General features: G+C 42.7%; 1 protein-coding gene across 1 annotated transcript in view; it reads right to left on the bottom strand.

The window, feature by feature from the left end:
- The window catches only part of TXLNB (taxilin beta), a 34,827-nt gene that overhangs the window by 8,416 nt on the left and 6,104 nt on the right, over nucleotides 1–20,307 (bottom strand). The window contains exons 3-7 of the mRNA XM_050894306.1: nucleotides 18,758–18,849; nucleotides 14,749–14,919; nucleotides 7,415–7,609; nucleotides 5,587–5,706; nucleotides 171–245 (exon numbers count right to left, since the gene is read on the bottom strand). Coding sequence (XP_050750263.1) covers nucleotides 171–245; nucleotides 5,587–5,706; nucleotides 7,415–7,609; nucleotides 14,749–14,919; nucleotides 18,758–18,849 — 653 coding nt within the window. The remainder of the gene's footprint in view (nucleotides 1–170; nucleotides 246–5,586; nucleotides 5,707–7,414; nucleotides 7,610–14,748; nucleotides 14,920–18,757; nucleotides 18,850–20,307) is intronic.

Raw genomic sequence — 20,307 nt, 5'->3', positions numbered from 1 at the left:
CTTATGGTTGGCTTGAAAATAACCTGTTTCCTTTGCAATAGCCTATGGGATGTAGAATGAGGCTAGAAGGAATACATAGAAAGTAGTTTGGATACTTTACCTGGAACGTGCCTCATGGGTTAAAAACTGGGAAACAAAGGCACACCATGCAATCACCTCTCCTACGTCACCTGTGCCTGCAGGACAGTCTCTTGCTCCTTTAACATTTTGGCCTGGAGCTTCCATTCTGCCGCTTGGTTCAGGAGCTGTGTTTTGGGCAACAGAGAGAAAATTGTTAGGTGCCTAGTTTATCAGTTGGAAATCCTCATCCTCCAGCTACCTGTGCTTCTGCCACTGCTACCTTGATAAGGAGTGATCTAACTTTCAGATGAATGTAGTTAAAGGAGTTAGGCAAGACAGAGTATTTAGTGCTATCCTGAGACGTGGGACAGGGCATTTGGTTTCCAAAGGCATATTTGAATAGGAGTTCAAAACCTACTTGGAATGAAGTGTGCAGTACAGTGGGCTCTAAAAAGTGTGGTATTTAACCATATCTTCACCAGACTTCTAGAAAGTGGTGATGATACTTTCTGGCACTTTCATTTCAGCACAGCTCCGGCCAAATTCCTGCTCTCCAGTGAATGGCAAACTCCCTTTTGCATTAATGATCAGGACTTAGCATACAGGTACAGTCACAGTCAGACATGCCTCAAAAAATCTGCGAGCTTTCAGAAAGGGAATGCATAGTAAATGTCATACATTTACTGGTGTCTGTTATCTTTGGGCTCCATTTGCATTGACATGCCATCAGCGGAGAATCCCAGCTCAGGGTGATAAATGCCTCACTTAGATCAAGGAGGCAGCCCAGGAAGAGCTTGACTGCAGTTTCGTCCCTGGCTGCTCCTGGGAAGATGTGATTCCCTACTTCAAGGTATTTGGCAAAATGACATTCTGACGTGCAGGCTGCAGATGGGAGGGTCGGTCAAGGCTGAATGAATTGTAGGAATGAGGAGTACAGAGACTTTTCCAGGCTGTAGTTCTGAGTCAGCACTTCCAAAGTGCGTAGTAATATTCTAGCAATTGGTTTAATCTGAAAGCAGGAAACATTTACTGAAGTGTTAAAGAAATATGCCTATTGCCTACCAAACATTTATAAAGTGTTTTACTGGTTAGGCCAAATGTATTTTAGAAAAAGAATGCCAATGATAGCTTGAGAAATGAGATATAAACAAGTTAGTTTACCACAGGACTTTCTTCTGTCGGATTAAACTGTACTGTTTAAGATAGCACAGTTGGGCTCTGAAAATATATTGAAGATAAAAGTACTGTGTAAGTCAACAGATCCTACTCTCATATTGGAAGTGAAAGGTGAGTAGAACCACATGCAGAAAATGTATTTGATCCCTAGTAAAAACTTTTATTCTAACCGTTTTGTTGGAAATAACACATGTAAACTAACTGAATACCACCTGGCGAAAGAGCTGAGGATGTACCCTACAAATGCTGACTGAACAACACAATGAATTCCCTCCCTGTCTCTAGCTATTTGTGGCACGAAGACTATCTGAATTAAACTTGTTGCCCATATATATATATATTAGCTCTGGAAAAATATTTCTTCCATCAATTTGGACTTTTGATTTGGACCCACTGAATTTTTACCGTCTACAATTTCCTAGTCACGAATGCTTTACAGCTCAAGTATGCATTGTATGAAAAATACCACATTCTATTTGTTTTATACTTGCCTCTTAATATTTATTTTGAGAATTTAATTTGACGTTTGGTTCAATGGAGATAAGTCAAATTCTTGAATTTAAGTCTTGTTGACTAAAATTTCAAATAGGTTGTGTCATAGCAAGTAAAAAGAGATGGTATGAGTAGGCCTACGTTAAATGAGCCTCAGTTCATGCATTTATTTACTTGGGAGAGGGTATGTTTTACGCACACAAAAATAATTAATTTTTTTTTAAGTTTGGATGAAATCTGGATTTTTAAGTTTCACATTTCTTCAATATCTACTTGGGGTTTTTTTGTTTGTGTTGTTGTTGGTTTTTTTTAGGAATGATAGGGTGTCTGGTTTGAATGGTTTAATGAAAAGTGCTTTGAAAACCTTCAGAGCTACCCAGTCTCTAGGCCAGTCATTACTTCCTAGAACTGGGCTTTTATCTGTATTGCTTAAATCTCAGCTAGGGTTACCTTCGTACCCAGTGTGCTTGGAATAACGAAAAGGTCCCACCTCCCGCACCATGTCTTCTGCCACAGCACGAGAGATGGACAGAGAAGGGAAAGAAAAGTTGCTTCTTTTGCCTGTTAATGAAATCCTTCTTCTCTCCTATTGACCCACATAGCTTCTGCAGCCAGTAAAAATCCAAGAGTTAATAAACTCTTTTGTAATGGAAGCAAGCCACAGAGAGGCTTGCTCAAATTAGCACGCGCTCTTATGCAGCCTGAGGTCATCTGCAAACACCAAGCTGGGAGAAAACAAATCAGGAGAACTGATACATTTATTAATAGGCTATGAAGTGGTAACAAGGAGGCTGAAGTATAAAGAAATGAATAAATATTGCATGTGGTGTTTACAAAGCAGCACTTCAGTGAAGTGTGGTGATGTTATACTATATTATTAGAGCTGTGATAGCTGCTGGAGGCCCAGACAGTCACATCATGCTCAGGACTAAGAAAGCCAGTCCCCAAGAACATACATTCCCATTTAATGACATGGATCTAGGGACTGGCTTAATGAAAATTAAGCTTCCCTTTTTGCTGCCGGACTCTGCAAATTCCAATTATGTAGAAATCTGATCAATACCTTCCAGTCATATACTTGAAAGCCACAGAGGCTTTAAACTGCAATTAATTGCACATCAAAGTTTGTATTACAAGTGCTAAAAATGCATGGTATAGGGAGGAAGTCCAAGTAGCGCTGATCAGTTATGGGATGATAGTAAAATTGGATCCTTGGGTAAAGTTGACCCTTTGGGAAGGCCACACAGTGTGAACCATTACTCCTTATATACGGAATCACATTCTTAGTTGCATGTGTAAGTGAATTGTGCAAGCAATGAGATGACCTGCCTATTGAGATGTGATGTACAGAGGCTGCAGGAGGGGACATCTCTCCTTGTGTGAGGTAAAGAAGTTTTGTATAAGGGCAAAGATTTCTACATGGAAGAACTGCATAGGAAGACATCAAAAGTGAGCCTTCAAAGCGTAATCAAACAGATAAAAGAATTAAAAAAAAAATTTTGTTTCAAGACATTTTCAAAATCCTGCAGCAAAAGTCATGCACAGGGATATAAAAAAAAAGGTATGGAGAGAATTGGTATATAGCTCTGAAAGCCTTTCCCTCAAATGACAGGATGCTGAAATGCAGTAAGGCTCTGACTTTGCACATTACTGAGCTGGAGAGAGGTACAGCTAAAGGAGAGGACTCCATCAAAACCACCTTGATTTCATACATACATACATATCCATTACTCCCACAGACACTAGCACAATAGCTGGGTGGGTGGGACTAAGTGCTCAGCAATATGATTGAGGTGGGAGACAAGTGTAGGCCAGCTCTCTGGGTGCTGGACTACCTGTGATGAATCATGACATGCTAATCGTGCCTTGACTCATTGCATGGCTTTTGGCCAGTCGCTTCAGTTCTTCAGCTAAATCTACCTTGCTCTGAGGTGATGTTAGCCATACATCACCAGCCTACCTCAAAGGCAGGGTTTTGAAGCATTAGTTTGGACAGTGTGAAAAATATTCTTTGTACACGGTGCATATCATTATACACCCACTACTTAAAGGCTTTGTAGCTTGTTTTCGAACCTGTTATTTCATAGGTGCTAGTCACACATACAGCAAAGCCACAAAGAAAATCTCCCACTCCCAAATGTAGACAGTGATGACTTTCACTGCTTTAAAAGAAATAAAAATAACAAAACTGTGCATATGAGTTCTGTATAAAATACACAAGAAAGTTTGGCTAAAACCAGGCCCAGTCACAGGCAACAGGCAGCCCCAAAATACACGTTCTGTGAGGCACAGCAAGAAAGGTCATTGATATAAGGCTGTATATGTCACTTTTCCACAGAGCCAATGCCCTGTCTTTCACATCTTTTTCTACCCCACCCCCCCACACCCCCCCGTATCTGAAATCTGGTACTCCGTTCCAAAACTCCCAGTGACTGCAGTACAGTAAGCCCAAATTTGCTTTGTCATTGTAAGGCATTTCTTGGAAATGTTTCCTGGGGTTTTAATCTACCAAGAATCAGCTGTCATGAATGAAATTTTGGATTTCGGCTTTACATAGGCCCCACACTGAAAGGGAGGACTCAGGTGGACCACAAATTTTCATGCAGTGACACGCAGATGGGCACATGGAGAAGCCCCAGCTCCTCTTCCCCCCTCAGTCTTTAGCTGGGAGTAAAGCTGAGCAGGAGTGGGTGTCCCAGCCACAAGATCAGTGCAGAGAAAGAGGATAAATGCTCTTATGGGCAATTTTTGGTAAGTGTTTGCTGTGTTTCCCTTGTGCTCTATCCACAGGGCTTAGAGCCCCACGTTTTCATCCATGTTTTATGATACTTTGGCCATGCTTGTGCTAATGTATCTCTTTCCAGACATGGGGAGGGGATAAATATCCTCTCTTTAGAGCGCTCTCATACTGCTCCTGAGTTAGCTGGAGGACTGGTGAGAACTAAAGCTTTCTTCCAGCCGATGAGAGCCTGTCGCTCCCCCCGAGGAGCCTCAGCTGCTGCCACTGCTGAGAAGAGGGACTAGATGTCAGTGTTGAACTCCAATCCTTTGTAGATGTTAGGATGGCTGTGAAAATTCCAGGCAGCCTGAGAAAATTAATTTTGGTCTGATTGAGTTGCAAACTGTGTGAGACTAGGGAAGGGTGCCCTCCTCCTGTCCCAGCTGTTCCTGTGGGGGACATCCTGCCTGGAGCTGCTCTTCCCTGTCCCCCTGCTAGAGGTGTCCCCTCCGCCAGGTTGGGAGGAACAGCAGACGAGGCTGCTAAACGGACCCAGACCCTTCCTGCCTGAAAGAGGCACTGGCAGACCAATGTGGGGAAGGGAACCTCTGCAAAAGAGAAGGGGAGGCTCTGTCACAGCAAGCAGCTCCTGTGGCCTCCTCCGCTGGTAAAACCGGACCCACAGGAGGACATCTGGGGAGGCTCAGAGCCTGGGGGGATACCGGCCTTCAGCCATCTCACTTCAATCCCATGTTCTTGTTCTCCTCTCCGATTGTTTAAATGTGCTCATTTACCATGTGGGGAGATGGAATATCAAATATCAGAGCTGTTTGAAAACTAATAGCATCACCTGACCCAATGTCACGATGAATCAACTGTGTAGTGTTAAGGTGAGTTAGCTAGAGCAGTCTGTGCTCTAACCTACTGCTCTGCAGTTTGCTTCAAAAACTGTAAATGCCAATGAAAGGAGCCTTTCGGAGGCTGCTCCTTTACACTGAGCATTGACAGTAGCAATAAAAACATCTCTGCTACCGTATGCCAGCTCGGACCTGAAGAACCAATATATTAGTGAAATAGCATGCAGGGCTTGTTTTGGCCTAAAGTTAGATACAAGACAGACAGATTAGAAGGATAGGTACGTATTCCTTTTCTTTCTGATGTCGCTCCTCTGCTTCCTTCATCATTTCCTGAGACTGCTCCAACTTGGCATCCACCAGTTTCTGTTGAAGTTCTCTGTGCTTAAATATTTTATCAAGGTGCTGTAAGAAAATAAATTCCGCTGAATGTGCAGGTTTAATTATGTACACAGACCTTCATGCTCATGCATGTACAGCTATCCACTGGAACACTCATAAGACAAAAATATTGCAAAACAGGAAGACTCCCAGCCTATTGCAATTACTAAAAAGCTACAGCACTGATAAGAACAAACTGTGCCAGAATTTGCATGGGAAGGGAAACTTGTTTACATTATCTATTTTGATTTATTGTAGGGGAAAAAAAAAAAAGCCTTAACATCTTTGCCAGTTCTATGGTCTACGTATGAAGTCATCAGCATAATCCAATATAACTGAAGATTAAATAATTGCTCATCAATAATAAATATGCAGGGGACACACCTTTTTTGAGCTGTTAAGTGGCCAGTGGATCTAAGTCACTGTGTGGATAAGTGTGTAAAGACACATTGCACCTGCAGTACTTGGGAGCACGTGTACAGCTCATGCTGTCCTCTCTCTAAATACAAGCTCCGTAAATCCCCTTTGCTCTGGCCACACATGCACAACGCGGGCTTGAGAGCCTGGGTGAAAGTACATAAGTGGGGATGCGGAAGAGATCTGACTAGATGAACCAGAGGCCTCCTCTGGCCTGTAAAATGTCTGGCTCCATGGTGACCTTCAGGAGGTAAATGTTGCTGATAGCCCTTTTCACTCTTGATTCATTTAGGTAAAATTCACAGGAGCAAATATTCTGAGCGCGTCCCTCTGCTTTACATTTTCTTCTCATAGAAACCGCAAGACAGGAACGTACATTTCTGTCATTCAGCATAAGACTTCATACATGATGCAACAGATTTGGAAATGCATGTATTGTATCAGGCATTCCAGATTGTAAGGACAGATTACTTATGTTTTATTCAGTATGATAATGTTGTCTGATTGCACCGAGGCTCACAGTAAATGTCTTTAGAAACCATAAAAAGACCCATTGTGATATTTGTTAGCGTTCGTCATAAAATTAAAAAAAATGATAGTTTGGGCTTTTACTGGAGGGGTTTTTTTGTGTCAAAATTTTCTGACCAACTCTAATGTTTACAGAAAGAATAATTTCCCATCTGTCTATTATCTGCTAGATCTTATGGTGAGCATTGTGCCTGCAAAGAAGAATCTGTTCCAATGCAAAGGGCCTCCTTTATCTGTCTTCTTAATTTTCTGCTTCTGGGGAAGGGTCAAAGCATTTACATAAGAGCCCTTCTCAGCAACCTGTGTCTGGAGGGAACAAAAGTATATTTGGCGTCACCAGCAGAGCAGGCTGTCCAAAAAGACGGGAGCTGGGAGGTGCTCGGTGGGGACTTGGGGGGAAGCAGGAAAGGGGTGTTGGGGGAGGTCCCCGGGCATTTCGGGGAGCTGTGAGGGGGGCGGAGGACAGATTAGCAGGCAGCTGGCACACCGGGCTGCTTGGGTGCCTCAGCCCCTCTCCCCACAACAGCAAGGCTGCTGTGGGTGCCACAGCAGGGTGCTGGCCCACACAACTCCTTGCCCGCAGAGTTTGCCATGTGGAGTCCAGTGGGCTTGCTGCATGCATGGTCCCGCTCAGACGGCAAAGCGTGGTGGGGGCTACCCTCGTTACCTCCATGAGACATCCGAACGATAGCCAGCGGGGAGGACAGGCTGGCAATGCTTTCTGCTTTCCCCTGGGGAAGCCGGGTTTGCTGCCTGTCCCTGTGGGCAGCCAGGGCGTTGCTCTCACCTCTTCCCGCAGCTCATACTGGTCAATGATGCTTTTCAGCTTCTCTGCCAGCTCAGTGTTCTCCTGGCAGAGCTTCATGTTCCTCTCGCTTTGCTGCTCGATCTGGGCCTGGATTTCACTCAGCGTGCCCTGGAAATGATTAGTTATTTCTTTCCTCTTCTCATCTTCCTCCCGTGCCCGCTGAATTGTTTCCTCCTGTTGTTAAATGGGAGAGAACGCAGTCATGTAAGAAAGACGCATAATAAGCAGTTCCAGAAAGATACTGTTTCAGAGTAGCATAAGGCTTCCCTTTGAAGGATTATACGTGTTTGCATTCCTCTTTGGAGATTTTCTTGCTTTCATCTGCTCCAGCATTAGGCATGATTCTAAATTTACACAGCAAATTACATAGTGGCCTTGAAAAAATTAGGGAACTAAGAATTTGCATTTATGAAGATGAATGTAGAGCAGAGTTTCAGATCAAAGCAAGCCTGGAAAAGGGGACATACAGGCATGTCTTGATTCATGATACTGCAGCACAGCTTTTGCTTTGGAAGAAGATATTTAGTGGAAGTAGTCAAAAGCTCTTTTATCAAAATTCTTTTTGATTGAATTAAAAAATCACCCTTTAAAATGCCTCCTTTTAACTAGGAATCCTCATATCAAATTTATGGTCTTTGGGATTTTCATTTTTAAGAGGAATCCATCACTTTCTGTAGAATCCCTCTCAATTCCTCAATTTTCCTTCCCTAACTTTTTAACTGACATCAACATTTGCACTAATTTATTAGGTAGTGGAATCAAGGAAAGCTTGTGGGCTGTTTCTTACAGAATCAAAGCAGAGAATCAGAATTTTGCCTGGAGAAAGATCGATGTGGTTTTTTTTTTTTTACCAATTATTGAAATTCTGTTTTGGATTTGTTTATATAAAAGACAATGCAGAAAGAATCTGGATTCATTGCTTTGGAACCAGAAATATGGACTATTTTTACTCCCTACTCATTTGCTTCCAGGGCAATCTGCCCTTCTGGGGAATGTAATCCTGACGTACAGTGGCTAGGACCACAGCTGCTGTAGTTACAAATCATGCCAGAACCACGTTAAGAACCCACTCCATAGCATGCAAATGGCATACTGTAATAAGGTTTCATCTAGCATAGTCATTTACATAAAAATCTGATAACACTGCATATGGATATTTTTTATAAATATACTTGAATAAAGCCTTAGCTGACTCTAATAAGGTATAATTTATATCATAAATGTGACATAAAAGGTGTTGATTCAGGCTCTACTCTTAAAGTAAGATGAACACCAAATGACCCAATTTCTACTTAGCATGCACAACACAAGCCTGATCTTGGACAACTGCTGTTCAAGGTAGGGGACGTTTGTCCTTTTGCTGACCGGGGAGTGATAGAGATGACAACGCCTTGGATGACAGGAGGAAAGTATTGGAGCCATTAGTGCTAATAATACCGTAGTGCACAGAAATCACCGTGAAGTCCTGCTGTGCTCTGCAGCTTACACAAGAACATGTGTGTGTACTCACAGAGTAAAACAAAGTGTGAGCCCAGAAGGACTCTCAGAGGAAGAAAGAATTTCAGATGGAGCTGGGCAAATGACTTGGGGGGGTCCTGGTTCAGTACCTGGGTTGGAAATTGGACACATGAAAAATTTGCAACAACATGAAAGGGAAGCTCTCTAATTATTTTTTTTAAATTGGTGAGAATGATTTTGATTTAGCCTGAAACATTTTGCTTGACCAGAAATTGAGCTGTGTTCTGTTTGTAGTTACTTTTTGTTTAACTCTTTTTAGTACAATATTGAAACAGAAATGCTGTTCCAAAGTAGAGTTAAAAATGCTACTCAGAAGGTGTTTTAAATCAACCGCTTTAGCATTCCCAAAATGAAACATTTAATTTTCTTTTGAAAGGGGATGTTTACAAACAATGTCATCCTTTTTGTTTTTGTTCAAAACTTTGCCAAATTTAACTTGAATTCCTAGATAGTTTCGGTCAAGCCAGAACTCCATTTTACCTCTAATAAACTGTTTAAAAACCTGCTCATGCCTCTTAGTTCTCCATTGTATAGGTGCAGCCCTGAGCAGGGAGAAAAGTGACCAGGTGCTTTCACTTCAAGAAGTCAGAGTGAGAAATTGAACTTGCATGCCTGGAGTCCTATTTCTATGGCTTCAAAACATCCTTCCTCAAAAATACTTCATTGTTTCAGTGGACCAAATGGTGTTATAACACATCACTGCTGTGATTTAAAGCTCTCTGGAGTAATAAATCCAGCTGAATATAAAACAAAAAATTGGTGGATTGTGCGTATGTCACACCTAACAAACAGTTCTGTTACAAGGTGAAATGAGACATCCTGAGAATAGCAATCATGCAAATGTAAAAAAAAAACAAACCGTGCATGTGTTACTCAGAGGATCTTATTTCCTGCTCATCCTCTCTTCTGAGGTAGAATAATTATACAGAGCACAGAGACAATATAAAGATTCATGGTTAAAGACACTGAGCCAGGAAGCATTTAGTTGCAGGGCACAGTATTTCTCTTGACCTCTTCTGGTTTGGCGAAAAAGATATTTGAGGAGGATGCTTGCTTGGGGGGGGGGCTGGGGTGCGTGCCAGAGAGATCCTCAGAGTCTCTCATAAAATGGCAGTGATTTGTTAAATCCTTGAGATCCCAGTTACAGATTAAGGGTGGGTGTGGGTGAGAGGAGACGGCTGAGCAGAAATGCGACTGTGTGGCTACGGCACTGTGCAGAGACCTGCAGGCATTGCCTCTTCCCTGCACCAAGGAACAAACCCCTCTGTGCCTCAGTGCGCTGCTGTGCCTTGGAGCTGGCTGCGATGCTGCCGGTGCCCAGCTGATGGTAGGCTGATGCCCGGTCCCTAAGGTAATACAATTTCAATCTCAGAGGCTTCTGGGTGCTACTGATAATACCATGGGAATAGTGATGGGTCTTTGGAGGTGTCTGCTTTAAACCTGAGCCTTTACTAGCTGTAAAAGCCTATGGCTGAGGCTGCATCTGCACTGGAGCCAGGGAGGGAGCTGGATGGCCATGGTGCCACCAGCAGAGCCCTGCGTCCCTGCCAGTTCTGCTCCGGGGCTGTGGGGCCAGCTCCCCTTCACCCACCTCACCTGGAGCAGCACAGTCTGGCAAACCCCAAATCATTGGTATCACCCAGGTTTTGTTATCACAAGGCTACAACCCCAGCTCTTTGCTTATACCTGTCCCTGTAACCTGAGAAAATGCACTTTTTTCCAATAGGTTCCTTAGTCCTTCCCATCTCAAGACCCCATAGTTTAAAGTAAGATCCTTAAGTTTTCCCCAAATTGGAGGCTTGAAGACTGAATTCTGTTTTGTGTTACTGCTGTTGCAGCTGAAGTAGCTGTGTGGAGTCCAGAGCTCCTGGCTCGCTTGGTTGTAGGGAGCAGAGCAGAGGGTGTTTGGGGTGGTGACTTTTCAGCATCATTATGGTGAATTCATAACATGCAAGCCACGCTTGGCCTTGTCAGCCACTTCACTCTGTGCTTATTCTTTTAATAGTTTTAAATTAAGCGTTCAGTTTTAGTGAGAAAAATAAAGCATTGTAAATTCTTTTTAGATTTCCAGTTGTGGAAGACTAAAGTTCAGCCATAAACTATTGTTCCCTTTCCTCTTCCCTTTCTTAATCTTTGTGCTCCGTATCTACCCTATCAAAGCTACATTCTTGTGTCCTACTGCAATACTGCTATCACTCTCGTGTTTTACTGCTAAAAATGTAAGAATGTATTGAATAAAACCTTGTAAAATTAAGACAAGGATATTTTGCAGTTTGGGATTTATCACTGGAATGTGACATAATTTGCAAATAGAAGGGCAGGATTGTCTGTGGTCCTCATGCCTCTCTGGGGCAACTCAGGAAGACTGCTGGTCTGCTGAAGTCATATCAGCCGAGACGATATGAGCGCAGACTCCTAATTTTCAATGAACCGTCCTCTCCATTCCCAGGCACCACGGTCTGAGCCAGTTTGGAGCTGAGCCCATAATCGAAGCTGTTGACTTTTGTGACATTTGTATGAAAGTCATTGCTTAATGCCCGGTAGCAGGAAGGACAAGGGACCTGAGATGTTCATGCCACTACAGGATGCTAAGTAGCCACCAAACTGTCAGACAATTGGCAGGACACGAACACCATGCAGAGAAATGAGTTGCTGTTGTTCTTAGCAGAGCTACTCTCTATTGCAGTGGGAACGCATTCTGCTATTTCATGAACATTTATTCCGCTTTTCTTGGAGGGAGAATTAAACATCTGTTTTCTGCTGTCAAGTGTAACTGCAAGGAAATAATCTGAATAGCTGGACTGTAAGTAAGTCAGATTTTGAGGCCAGTATCCAACACTAACCAGAAATTTTTCTTCTCTGATCTGCCCTGTGGATTTTCAGCACAGCTCCGCATTGCATATTCATCACCACTTGGCTGCACCGATCTCCAGTTAATGGGAATTCCACACACCAGATGAGTGAAGATGACATTTACATGACGTGATGTGCATATAATGTACCACATGGCAAGTCAGAGGAGGTTCGTGATCTGGACAGGCCAGGTTTCTCCTTTGCTATTGAAATGACACAATCTCCTACAGTTTTTATTTTCCACGCTTTGGAACATAATCAGAAGTGCTAATCCCAAGTGCTAAAAAATTATGAATCAGCTTCTCTGTCCTGCCAAAACCAAAATAAAAATTACTTAAGCAGGAGATTTTAAAAATAACATTTGATGGATTCTCCTGTTTTGGGCCCTCTCAGTACAGTCATAAGTGAAAGAAAATTGCACTCATTTAAATAAACAGAAGATGAGATTCTGGAGATTCACAGATCTCCAGGAGCTAAAGCTTAAAGGCAAATATTCCAAGAATTATGTTAAAATTCTTAGAGAGACAAAAACGGATAAAGATATTGAATGTCTTTGTTTATTAATTTAATCCTCATTCATTCTGCAAGTGTATTTTTGTCTTACTGTCTTATTTAACTTCGGGTTTTTTTACACTGAAAGCACAGGAACCGGAGGAAAGCTAGTATTCTGAGTTTCTTAAAAGGTCTCCAAATTCTTAGAAAGAAGTGGCCAGAATTTGAACACTTCTTCGTACTACAAGATCAGCTCAGGTACCTTTCCTGGCTCACCTGGCATAGGTATAGGACAAAAATCAGAACTGAGTCTGAAATTGATAGGTTTATTTAGGGGACCTAATCCCAAACTAAAACAGTCCAACAAGTGGAAAGATGTTGGAAAGAGACTTTCCTAAATGTAAAGATGAAATGTGTAATGAAGTATTTATATGCAAACAGAAAGGAAGACATGCTCTCTAGTAGTGAGATTAATAAGCATATGGTAGCTGGGAAATCGTGTGAGGAATTCAACAAAACCTGTTCCAAAAATGTTTTTCAAATATAATTAGTTTTTCTCTATATGGCAGTTTCCACTGATTTGTTCCACTGATATGATTTGTTTGTTTTAGAAATCTCAGTTAAGTCTATGCAAAGCACTGTACACTGTACTCTTAAATCACTTTAAAATTGGCTTGTATTTCTGTTGAAAGATTTTGCCCAAAGATGGTCTGGTAAATCAGTGTGGATCAATATCAAGGTATAGCTTAGGTCTGGTACAAATGACAGGCACAGATTTAATTGGCACTACCAGTTTTGCACTGCTATAACTGAGCACACAGAGATTTGCTTCTAGTTTTCCTAGAAGATAGTTTCCCAGTCTGTTAAACTGCTTTTGTCCTTCTACTAGTGCACAGTTTGAGTGTATATGTGGCCATTCCCCCTCCCACCTATATTCTTACCAACTGTCCTGGTTTCGGCTGGGATAGAGTTAATTTTCTTCTTAGTAGCTGGTACAGTCCTGTGTTTTGGATTTAGTGTGAGAATAACATTGACAACACGCTGATGTTATAGCTGTTGCTAAGTAGCGCTTATCCTAAATTAAGGATTTTTCAGTCTCCCATGCTCTGCCAGCAAGCAGGTGTGCAAGAAGCTGGGAGGGAGCACAGCCAGGGCAGCTGACCCGAACTAGCCAAAGGGATATTCCATACCATGGAACGTCATGCTCAGTATATAAACAGGGGGGAGTTGGCCGGGAGGGGCAAATCGCTGCTCGGGCATTGGTCAGCGGGTGGTGAGCAATTGCATTGTGCATCACTTGTCTTTTCTTGGGTGTTATTTCTCTTTTTTTTTTTTGTTATATTCCTTTTCATTACAATTATTGTTCTTAGTGAGTATTATATTTTATTTTACTTTAGTTATTAAACTGTTCTTATCTCAACCCACGAGTTTTACTTTTTTTCCCGATCCTCCTCCCCATCCCACTGGGAGGGGGGAGCGGGGAGCGGCTGCGTGGTGCTTAGTTGCTGGCTGGGGTTAAACCACAACACCAACATACAATGAAAGTCAGAGCTAGACCCTGAAGGCCCGCTCCTGAGCTGGTGGAATTGAATGAAAATCTGTTACAGTTAATAGAGGTTATATCAGGTGAAATTCTTGCTGCTGACAATTCATATGTGTAATTCTATACATAAGTATATCCCCATAAAGAAGGATTTTGAATAGATCAAAGCAGAGGCTTTTGTATAATAATAACACCACCATCACTAACGTGCTCGGAAAAAAAGGAAGATCACAACAGAAATATACATCTTGAATCTAAAAATTTTTCAAGAAGCATAATCATATTATAAATTTCACATCTGAATGGCGTGATGCACCAAGCAATAGGCAGACACGGCATATGGATCCCAGCTTTTTGACACTCCTGAAAATTTCCTTTTTGAACTGATTCTCGTAATCCAAATGACTTCCACAAACAGTGTTGGCATTCTTCCTGTCTTGAGGTTTGATGTCTTGAGGCAAATGCCCTGATTGACTAACCCTCACAGATCACTTGAAAATGCCCGAGTGCTCAAATTACATGAAAACACCCACCAGCCTGCCGTGAGTCCCCTGGAGCAAAGCTGGTGTTCCTATTATTCTGTCCATGCACATGCATTTGCATCTGCAGTCTCAGGGACCTGGTCTGTTAGCACCACTGGTTTTCTCTGCGCTGAGCTCCCTGATAACGCAAGGAGGGCTTACAGCTAATGTGGGCAAACTCAATGTCCAAAAGGGCTTGGATATTTCCAAACGAGGAATAAAGGGGTCTTGGTGTAAACAGGCCTCAAGACTAGACCGTATATATAATTATATATTACGCGTGCAGATGCAAATGTCTCTTTTATTTGGCACTAGAGCAAGATGAGGAAGGCATCAGCATTGTCTTCCCCCCCACTGCTGGGTACCTTGATAAGGCCACCACTCACCTTGAGGTTTTTATTGTGCCTCTGGAGCTCCCGGCACAGGCTCTCGAGCTTGCTGCGGGCGAGGATGGCTCGGCTGTGCTCGCTCTGCAGCTGGTCCTTCTCCTTGGTGATCTGGGCCTGCCTCTTCTGCAGGTATTTGAGCTTTTTCTGCTCGGCACGATGTTCTTCGAGCTGGGCGGGGAACAGGGATTAAAATGAAACAAAGAGGGAAAGAAAAGAAAATGAGCTCTATTGGTTTTGGGAAAGTCTTCACACTTTCTTGACCTCTTCAGAAATGTTTTGTACTTTTCAGTGCTAATGGGAGAGGAGTGAGCGACCTGGAAGGAGTCCCAAGCCTGCTTGCTGCAACAGTCCCAAGTGTGCTGTAGTGTGAGTGGGTGAACATAATTTTTGATACTGTTGTCACACCATTTCAGCCCTTCCTTCTCTGGTTTGAATTTCTTTGAAGGACAGCTGTGAGGTTTTTATTTTTGTTTCAACGTTAGGAACTGGAGCAGCCGGTAGTGCTTTATGTGGTGAGATTTTTACAGATCATGAGATAACGCAATAGTTGCTCATTCTGTTTTGCAACTTCCTGAAAAAGAAGCGGCTTCCTAGATACCCAGGAACCTGCTGGAAAAAACAACAGCAAAAGAGGTGCTGGAGACTAGGGATGCCGTCTGTGTGGGGGCTTTGCTGCTGATGGGGGAGAATGCTCTTCAGGGAAGAGTTCCCCAAAACGATGTGTGGGCACCTCTTCTTGCCAGGCTCCTCTCGCTCGTGAGTGAACGTGGGACCGTCCGTCAGTTGTGTTTCTGGAGGTCCCATCATCAATGGGGGTGGGTTACGGTGAATCAAACCTCTTTTGGGCTCTTCGGCTCCAGGTAATTACTGAAGAAAACATGGACAGTCCCTGACATTCACTTGGGAACCTGCTGTTCCTGTGGGTGCGTGGCTCCTGCCTTCCCTAGAGGGCTGATGGGGAGGCGGGTGTGTTTGGAGGGGGGATGAGGGGCAGCAACAGAATTGCTGATAGCAGTCCCCGCACAGACCGGTCATTTCTTCTGACACATGCCTATTACTGGCTGTTTTGAAAAAAATTCCTGCACTGCAAATTAACACCATAACAGTCATGTCAAGAAGCATTTCACCTCTGAAGCTTTTAAAGATTTCATCTCCTGTTCCAACATACAGCAGCCCTCCTCGCTGTATTACAGGCGTGCATACATTGTGAGATATTTCTCAAGTCCAGATGTTTTCTGGTTGAAAAACAGCAGCGCATGAGCTGCAATGTGCAAACCTTAATAATAACAGTTGCTATTAAGATTACATTATCTAATAATATGGTACCTCTAGTATTAATTATTAACCCCAGTATGACTGGGAAAGTCTGTGAGTGCGGAGGAATGATGTGCAGCTCAAACAAGACAGCCAACAGACATCATATTTTACACTTTCTCTGCCTGAGGATCTGTTTTCTGCAGATGTTCTGTAATTTATGCTTACTGTACAGAGCTCTGTGTATTATCAATCAAATCACAGCTAGGCATACCACAAAACAATGCAATCACCAGCTTGGAGTATATTTACAGTTTATGCCCAACTTTCAACATGTGTATTGTGTGTTTTTACCCCCCTAGATCAGAATAGGGGCTTTTGCATCTAATCAAGCTGTGCTAGCTGAAATCATTTTTCTAGTATTGTAGGGAAAAAATAGCCTCTCTGTAATTAAGGCTGAGATTTATTTTCCTTTATAAGCTTGATTTTGGCCCCTTCCCCTTCCCTTTTAAAAACACAAAAAAGATTCTTTTTGCTTCACATTTTGCATGTGCAGCCTGTGCTGAGCGGATAATGATTTATCCAAATTTTAGATGATTCACTCAATCTGTGCTTGAGATACAGGGCTTAGAATAAAATAGGTCTTAATCATGATATAAGAAGTCTTCCAAGCATTTTTTGCTCTTTTTTTCCATAAAAATTACTTGCACCAGAAACTTATATTTCAAAGTTCTCAGTAATGTCTAAGACATGGTGTCACTTTTGCACTGAAGAAGGGACTTCACTGGTAAATAGGAATGACAAAAGGGCCGCCGATGATAAATTTTTAAGAATAATTAATGAAATATTAGCTAAAATTAACTACAAATAGAAGGAATTCTGATTTTGGAAGGCTGATCTAGAGAGATGAACTCTCCATTTAGGAAAAAAAGTTTTATCTTGACCCCACTGCAGACAATGACAACACTCATATTTATTTATTAGTGTATAGTTCTTGCACCCAGCACTTGCAAGACCCTCAGGACCTCTGAAAATAAACCGGTCACAAGCAATTCTGCAACAGCTGTTTGTAGGCAAAAGCTGAGGTAAAGCACAGTCTGCTTTGCTAACCCCAACCACTCTGCCTACACCAGTATTAGTGAATAAAATGTTCTCTGATGGTGAGTAGCGTGGCACAGCTTGTGCCCAAATGGCTACACTGCCTTGCTTCCCTGTTCCAGCAGGCATGGCTTCCTTCACACCAGCCCATGATGCCTTCCATTTTCTGGTGTACCTGTCGCTATAGACTGCGCCAGGGCATGTGCTAACAGTTAAACAGCATATAGTTGGGTGGCTGTGGGGAAGCGCTGGTGCTGCATAGGGTCCCCAAGTACAGGCAGCTTCTTAAGCCACAGCCAGCAGCGGCACTATCTAACGCAGCTGAAGCCATTGCCGGCACCCAGCTCAGCCTGGCACATGGCCGCAGCTTCCCCTGAGCTGTGCTGCAACAAGGGCTTGCGTCACCATGTGGTTCACCAGACCAGGGAGCTGATCTGGCTGGAAAACAACTCAGCAAAAGCAAAAAGTGGCCTGAAGTGTGTGATGGGGGTGGACAAGAGGGAGCAGAGAGAGTGGTAACTACTACAGCCGACTGCTGACAAGTTCTTAATCACACTACACCACCCCTCAACTGTGCTGAGTGCGCAGTGTAAGGCTTTCTCCAACAAGCTTTTAGTTATATTTATTAAATTATTTATTTTAGTGACATTGCACAGAACGTCAAAACTGAATGCTCTGAATTTATGTCTTAGCACCTTTCTCCTGCATGGGTTACTGGCAATAAGGCCCCTGTTTTATACCATGCTCCAATGACGTTTGAATGCAGTGGAGAGTACATTATAGTGGAAGAAGACCTATTTCAGTTAATCCGTGGGCATGAAGTCCCTTTAAGTACACGCTAAACCATAAACAGCCTGAGCCCAATTTATGAAATCAGAGAATTTTACAGGAAAAAAAGGAAAAGCTGAACTTTACATTATGATGAGACATGGACACATCTGTGCATAAAACCAATTATAAAGTCAATGTTCTGCTTGGCACATTTTTCAGTACTCCACAAACTGTAAAATGCTGCAGCCTTTTCATTTGTAAGATTTCCACAGCTTATGGCCATAGAGTCATTTAACTACTTAGAAGAAAATACTTGATCTGAAAGTAACCCATCTTAAGTGCGGAGAGAACAGAGTCAGGTAGGTGGCATTGTTACAGGGGTGACGTTATGGTGGCAGGGGCTTTGACTCTTCATTTCACTGTGTTGTGGTTTCTCTCACGATTAGCCTCAGCTCTCTATTTTCTGATTTTCTGCTTCCTAACATTTTATACTAAGCCCTGTATTATTTTCATTTTGATTGAATCATGGATACGTAATTTAAAGCAATACCGCATACAAAGATATGCAAAACTCCTTGCAGAAGGTGAAGGCAGGAGCCTAGACACTAGTCTCCAGTGTGGGTCAGTTAGGTAGATTCGCCTTTAAGATCAAATATTCTGCCCATCAACTTTTTAACCCAAAGTCTGGCTTGGTTTCCTCACTTTTAATTTTTTTTCTCCTTCTCACCCATAATTGATTATTTGACCCTGACAATTATTTTGGGATTCACTTAACAGGACAGACGCTACTACTACATGAGGTTTGACCATGCTGCATGGCATATGTTTTTTATACCTTCCTGTATAGACAGTTTGCACAGAAAAGAACCAATGCTGTACTAACCAGCTCAGCATACTTCTTAAATAACAGGTCCAGCTTCTCCTCTGGAGTATTCAGCTTGTTCAAGCTTTGCATCAGTAGGGTGGCTTCCTTCCCTTAAAAAAAAAAAGCAGAGATCTGATGGTAGAGGTAGTTTGTAGCTGATGTACTGTTATGAAATTGGTTGCTTGACGCATGGATCTGTAAAAACTCGGTGAGAAATGAGGCATTTTGGAAGGAAGGGAATAATTTTTGCTATGAATTTCTGGGTTTTTCTTCTCCCCATAAGAACAAGCATGCTTGAATCTTCCTCCATTCCAGACCTCAGTAATGTGCTGTCTTCTAGCAAAAGCATTGGCTGTGAAATGCTTTTGTCCTGTATAATCTGATTTTCATTTAATGTTTTTGCAACATGACTGGGTCACATATATGGCACATTTGACTGAAATAGGATGGAAAGGGCCTGGACCCTGAAGGCTCAGAAACCAGATATCTCTGCAGGCAAAAACTGATCAAAGCTGGTGTACTCAGCTCCTGTGCTGCTCAACCTGTACAAGACATAAGGAAGATTAAGTTAGATACGGAGACTATGGTGTGGATGGAAACAGTAAGAGAGCAGCGGGTACTGCCAGCCAGGTCTGGGTTACATGATAGTGGTGTAAATCAGTTCCCTGACTTGGTGAAGAGAGTATGGATACCAGAGACAGTCTAATAACTATCTGGGCGTGCACAGCTAAATCACTGCATAGCCATTTACTTATTGCTTCTCTTCTGATACCTCTTGGTATTCATTTCAGCCCTGAGTATGAGCTGGAGCTTGAACACCACTTGTTCATCAAATACAAAATGTCCCTGGTGTCTCTTGGAGATAAGGATGGCTGTGGTGCCAGAGGCTTGGCATTTTTCAAATGCTCCTCTTTCCTGAGGCTGTGAGAGCAAATTTGCTTTCTTTAGGCTGGACTTTTTCTACTTCAAGTCTAGTGCAGTGGAGAAAATCCACTATTTCACACTAAGTTCTCTCTACAGCACCAGTATAAATAAGTTGAAGAGAGCTAAAATCAAATACTGGAGTGAAAAATGTTGCAAGTGCAGCTGGGGAACTGTGCTTTGGTAGTGTTTTCACTGATCTTGGAGAGGTACCAATAACTGCACCAAAGCCAAGGCAGTAGAAACTGAGGAACTCTCTTTCTCCTGGACATTCAAGGAATTTGGGGAAAAAAATCCGTGCTCTGTCCTATGCTTAGTCCCTTGTCTGTAAGAACGTCCTGCAGTGATTTTTCTATAGGCTTAGTCTGCGGTTGGGTTTGTGTTCTCACCCAAAGGAGAGGCTGGAAGATTGGCGGGAGTTAAATACAGGAAGGGAAATAAATTACGTGTTTGCTAGATTGGGATGTAACTACATTGCTCTCTAGTGGCTGCCCAGCAGAAAGGACATACTTCACAAAAACTGGCTGAGACTTCTTTCTAGCTCAGCTAACAGAGCCCTGCCATGGCCGAGGTGCTCTCCAAGCACCGCGCTTAGAGAGAACAAGCATATTGGCTTCTTTCGTATAGTCCATCATGAGTCCGGAGGT

The sequence above is a fragment of the Gymnogyps californianus genome, chromosome 3 (genome assembly GCF_018139145.2).
Source record: "Gymnogyps californianus isolate 813 chromosome 3, ASM1813914v2, whole genome shotgun sequence".
Classification (NCBI taxonomy): Eukaryota; Metazoa; Chordata; class Aves; order Accipitriformes; family Cathartidae; genus Gymnogyps; species Gymnogyps californianus.
Note: the sequence above shows the minus strand (reverse complement) of the source record. Positions and strands in the feature narration are given on the sequence as shown.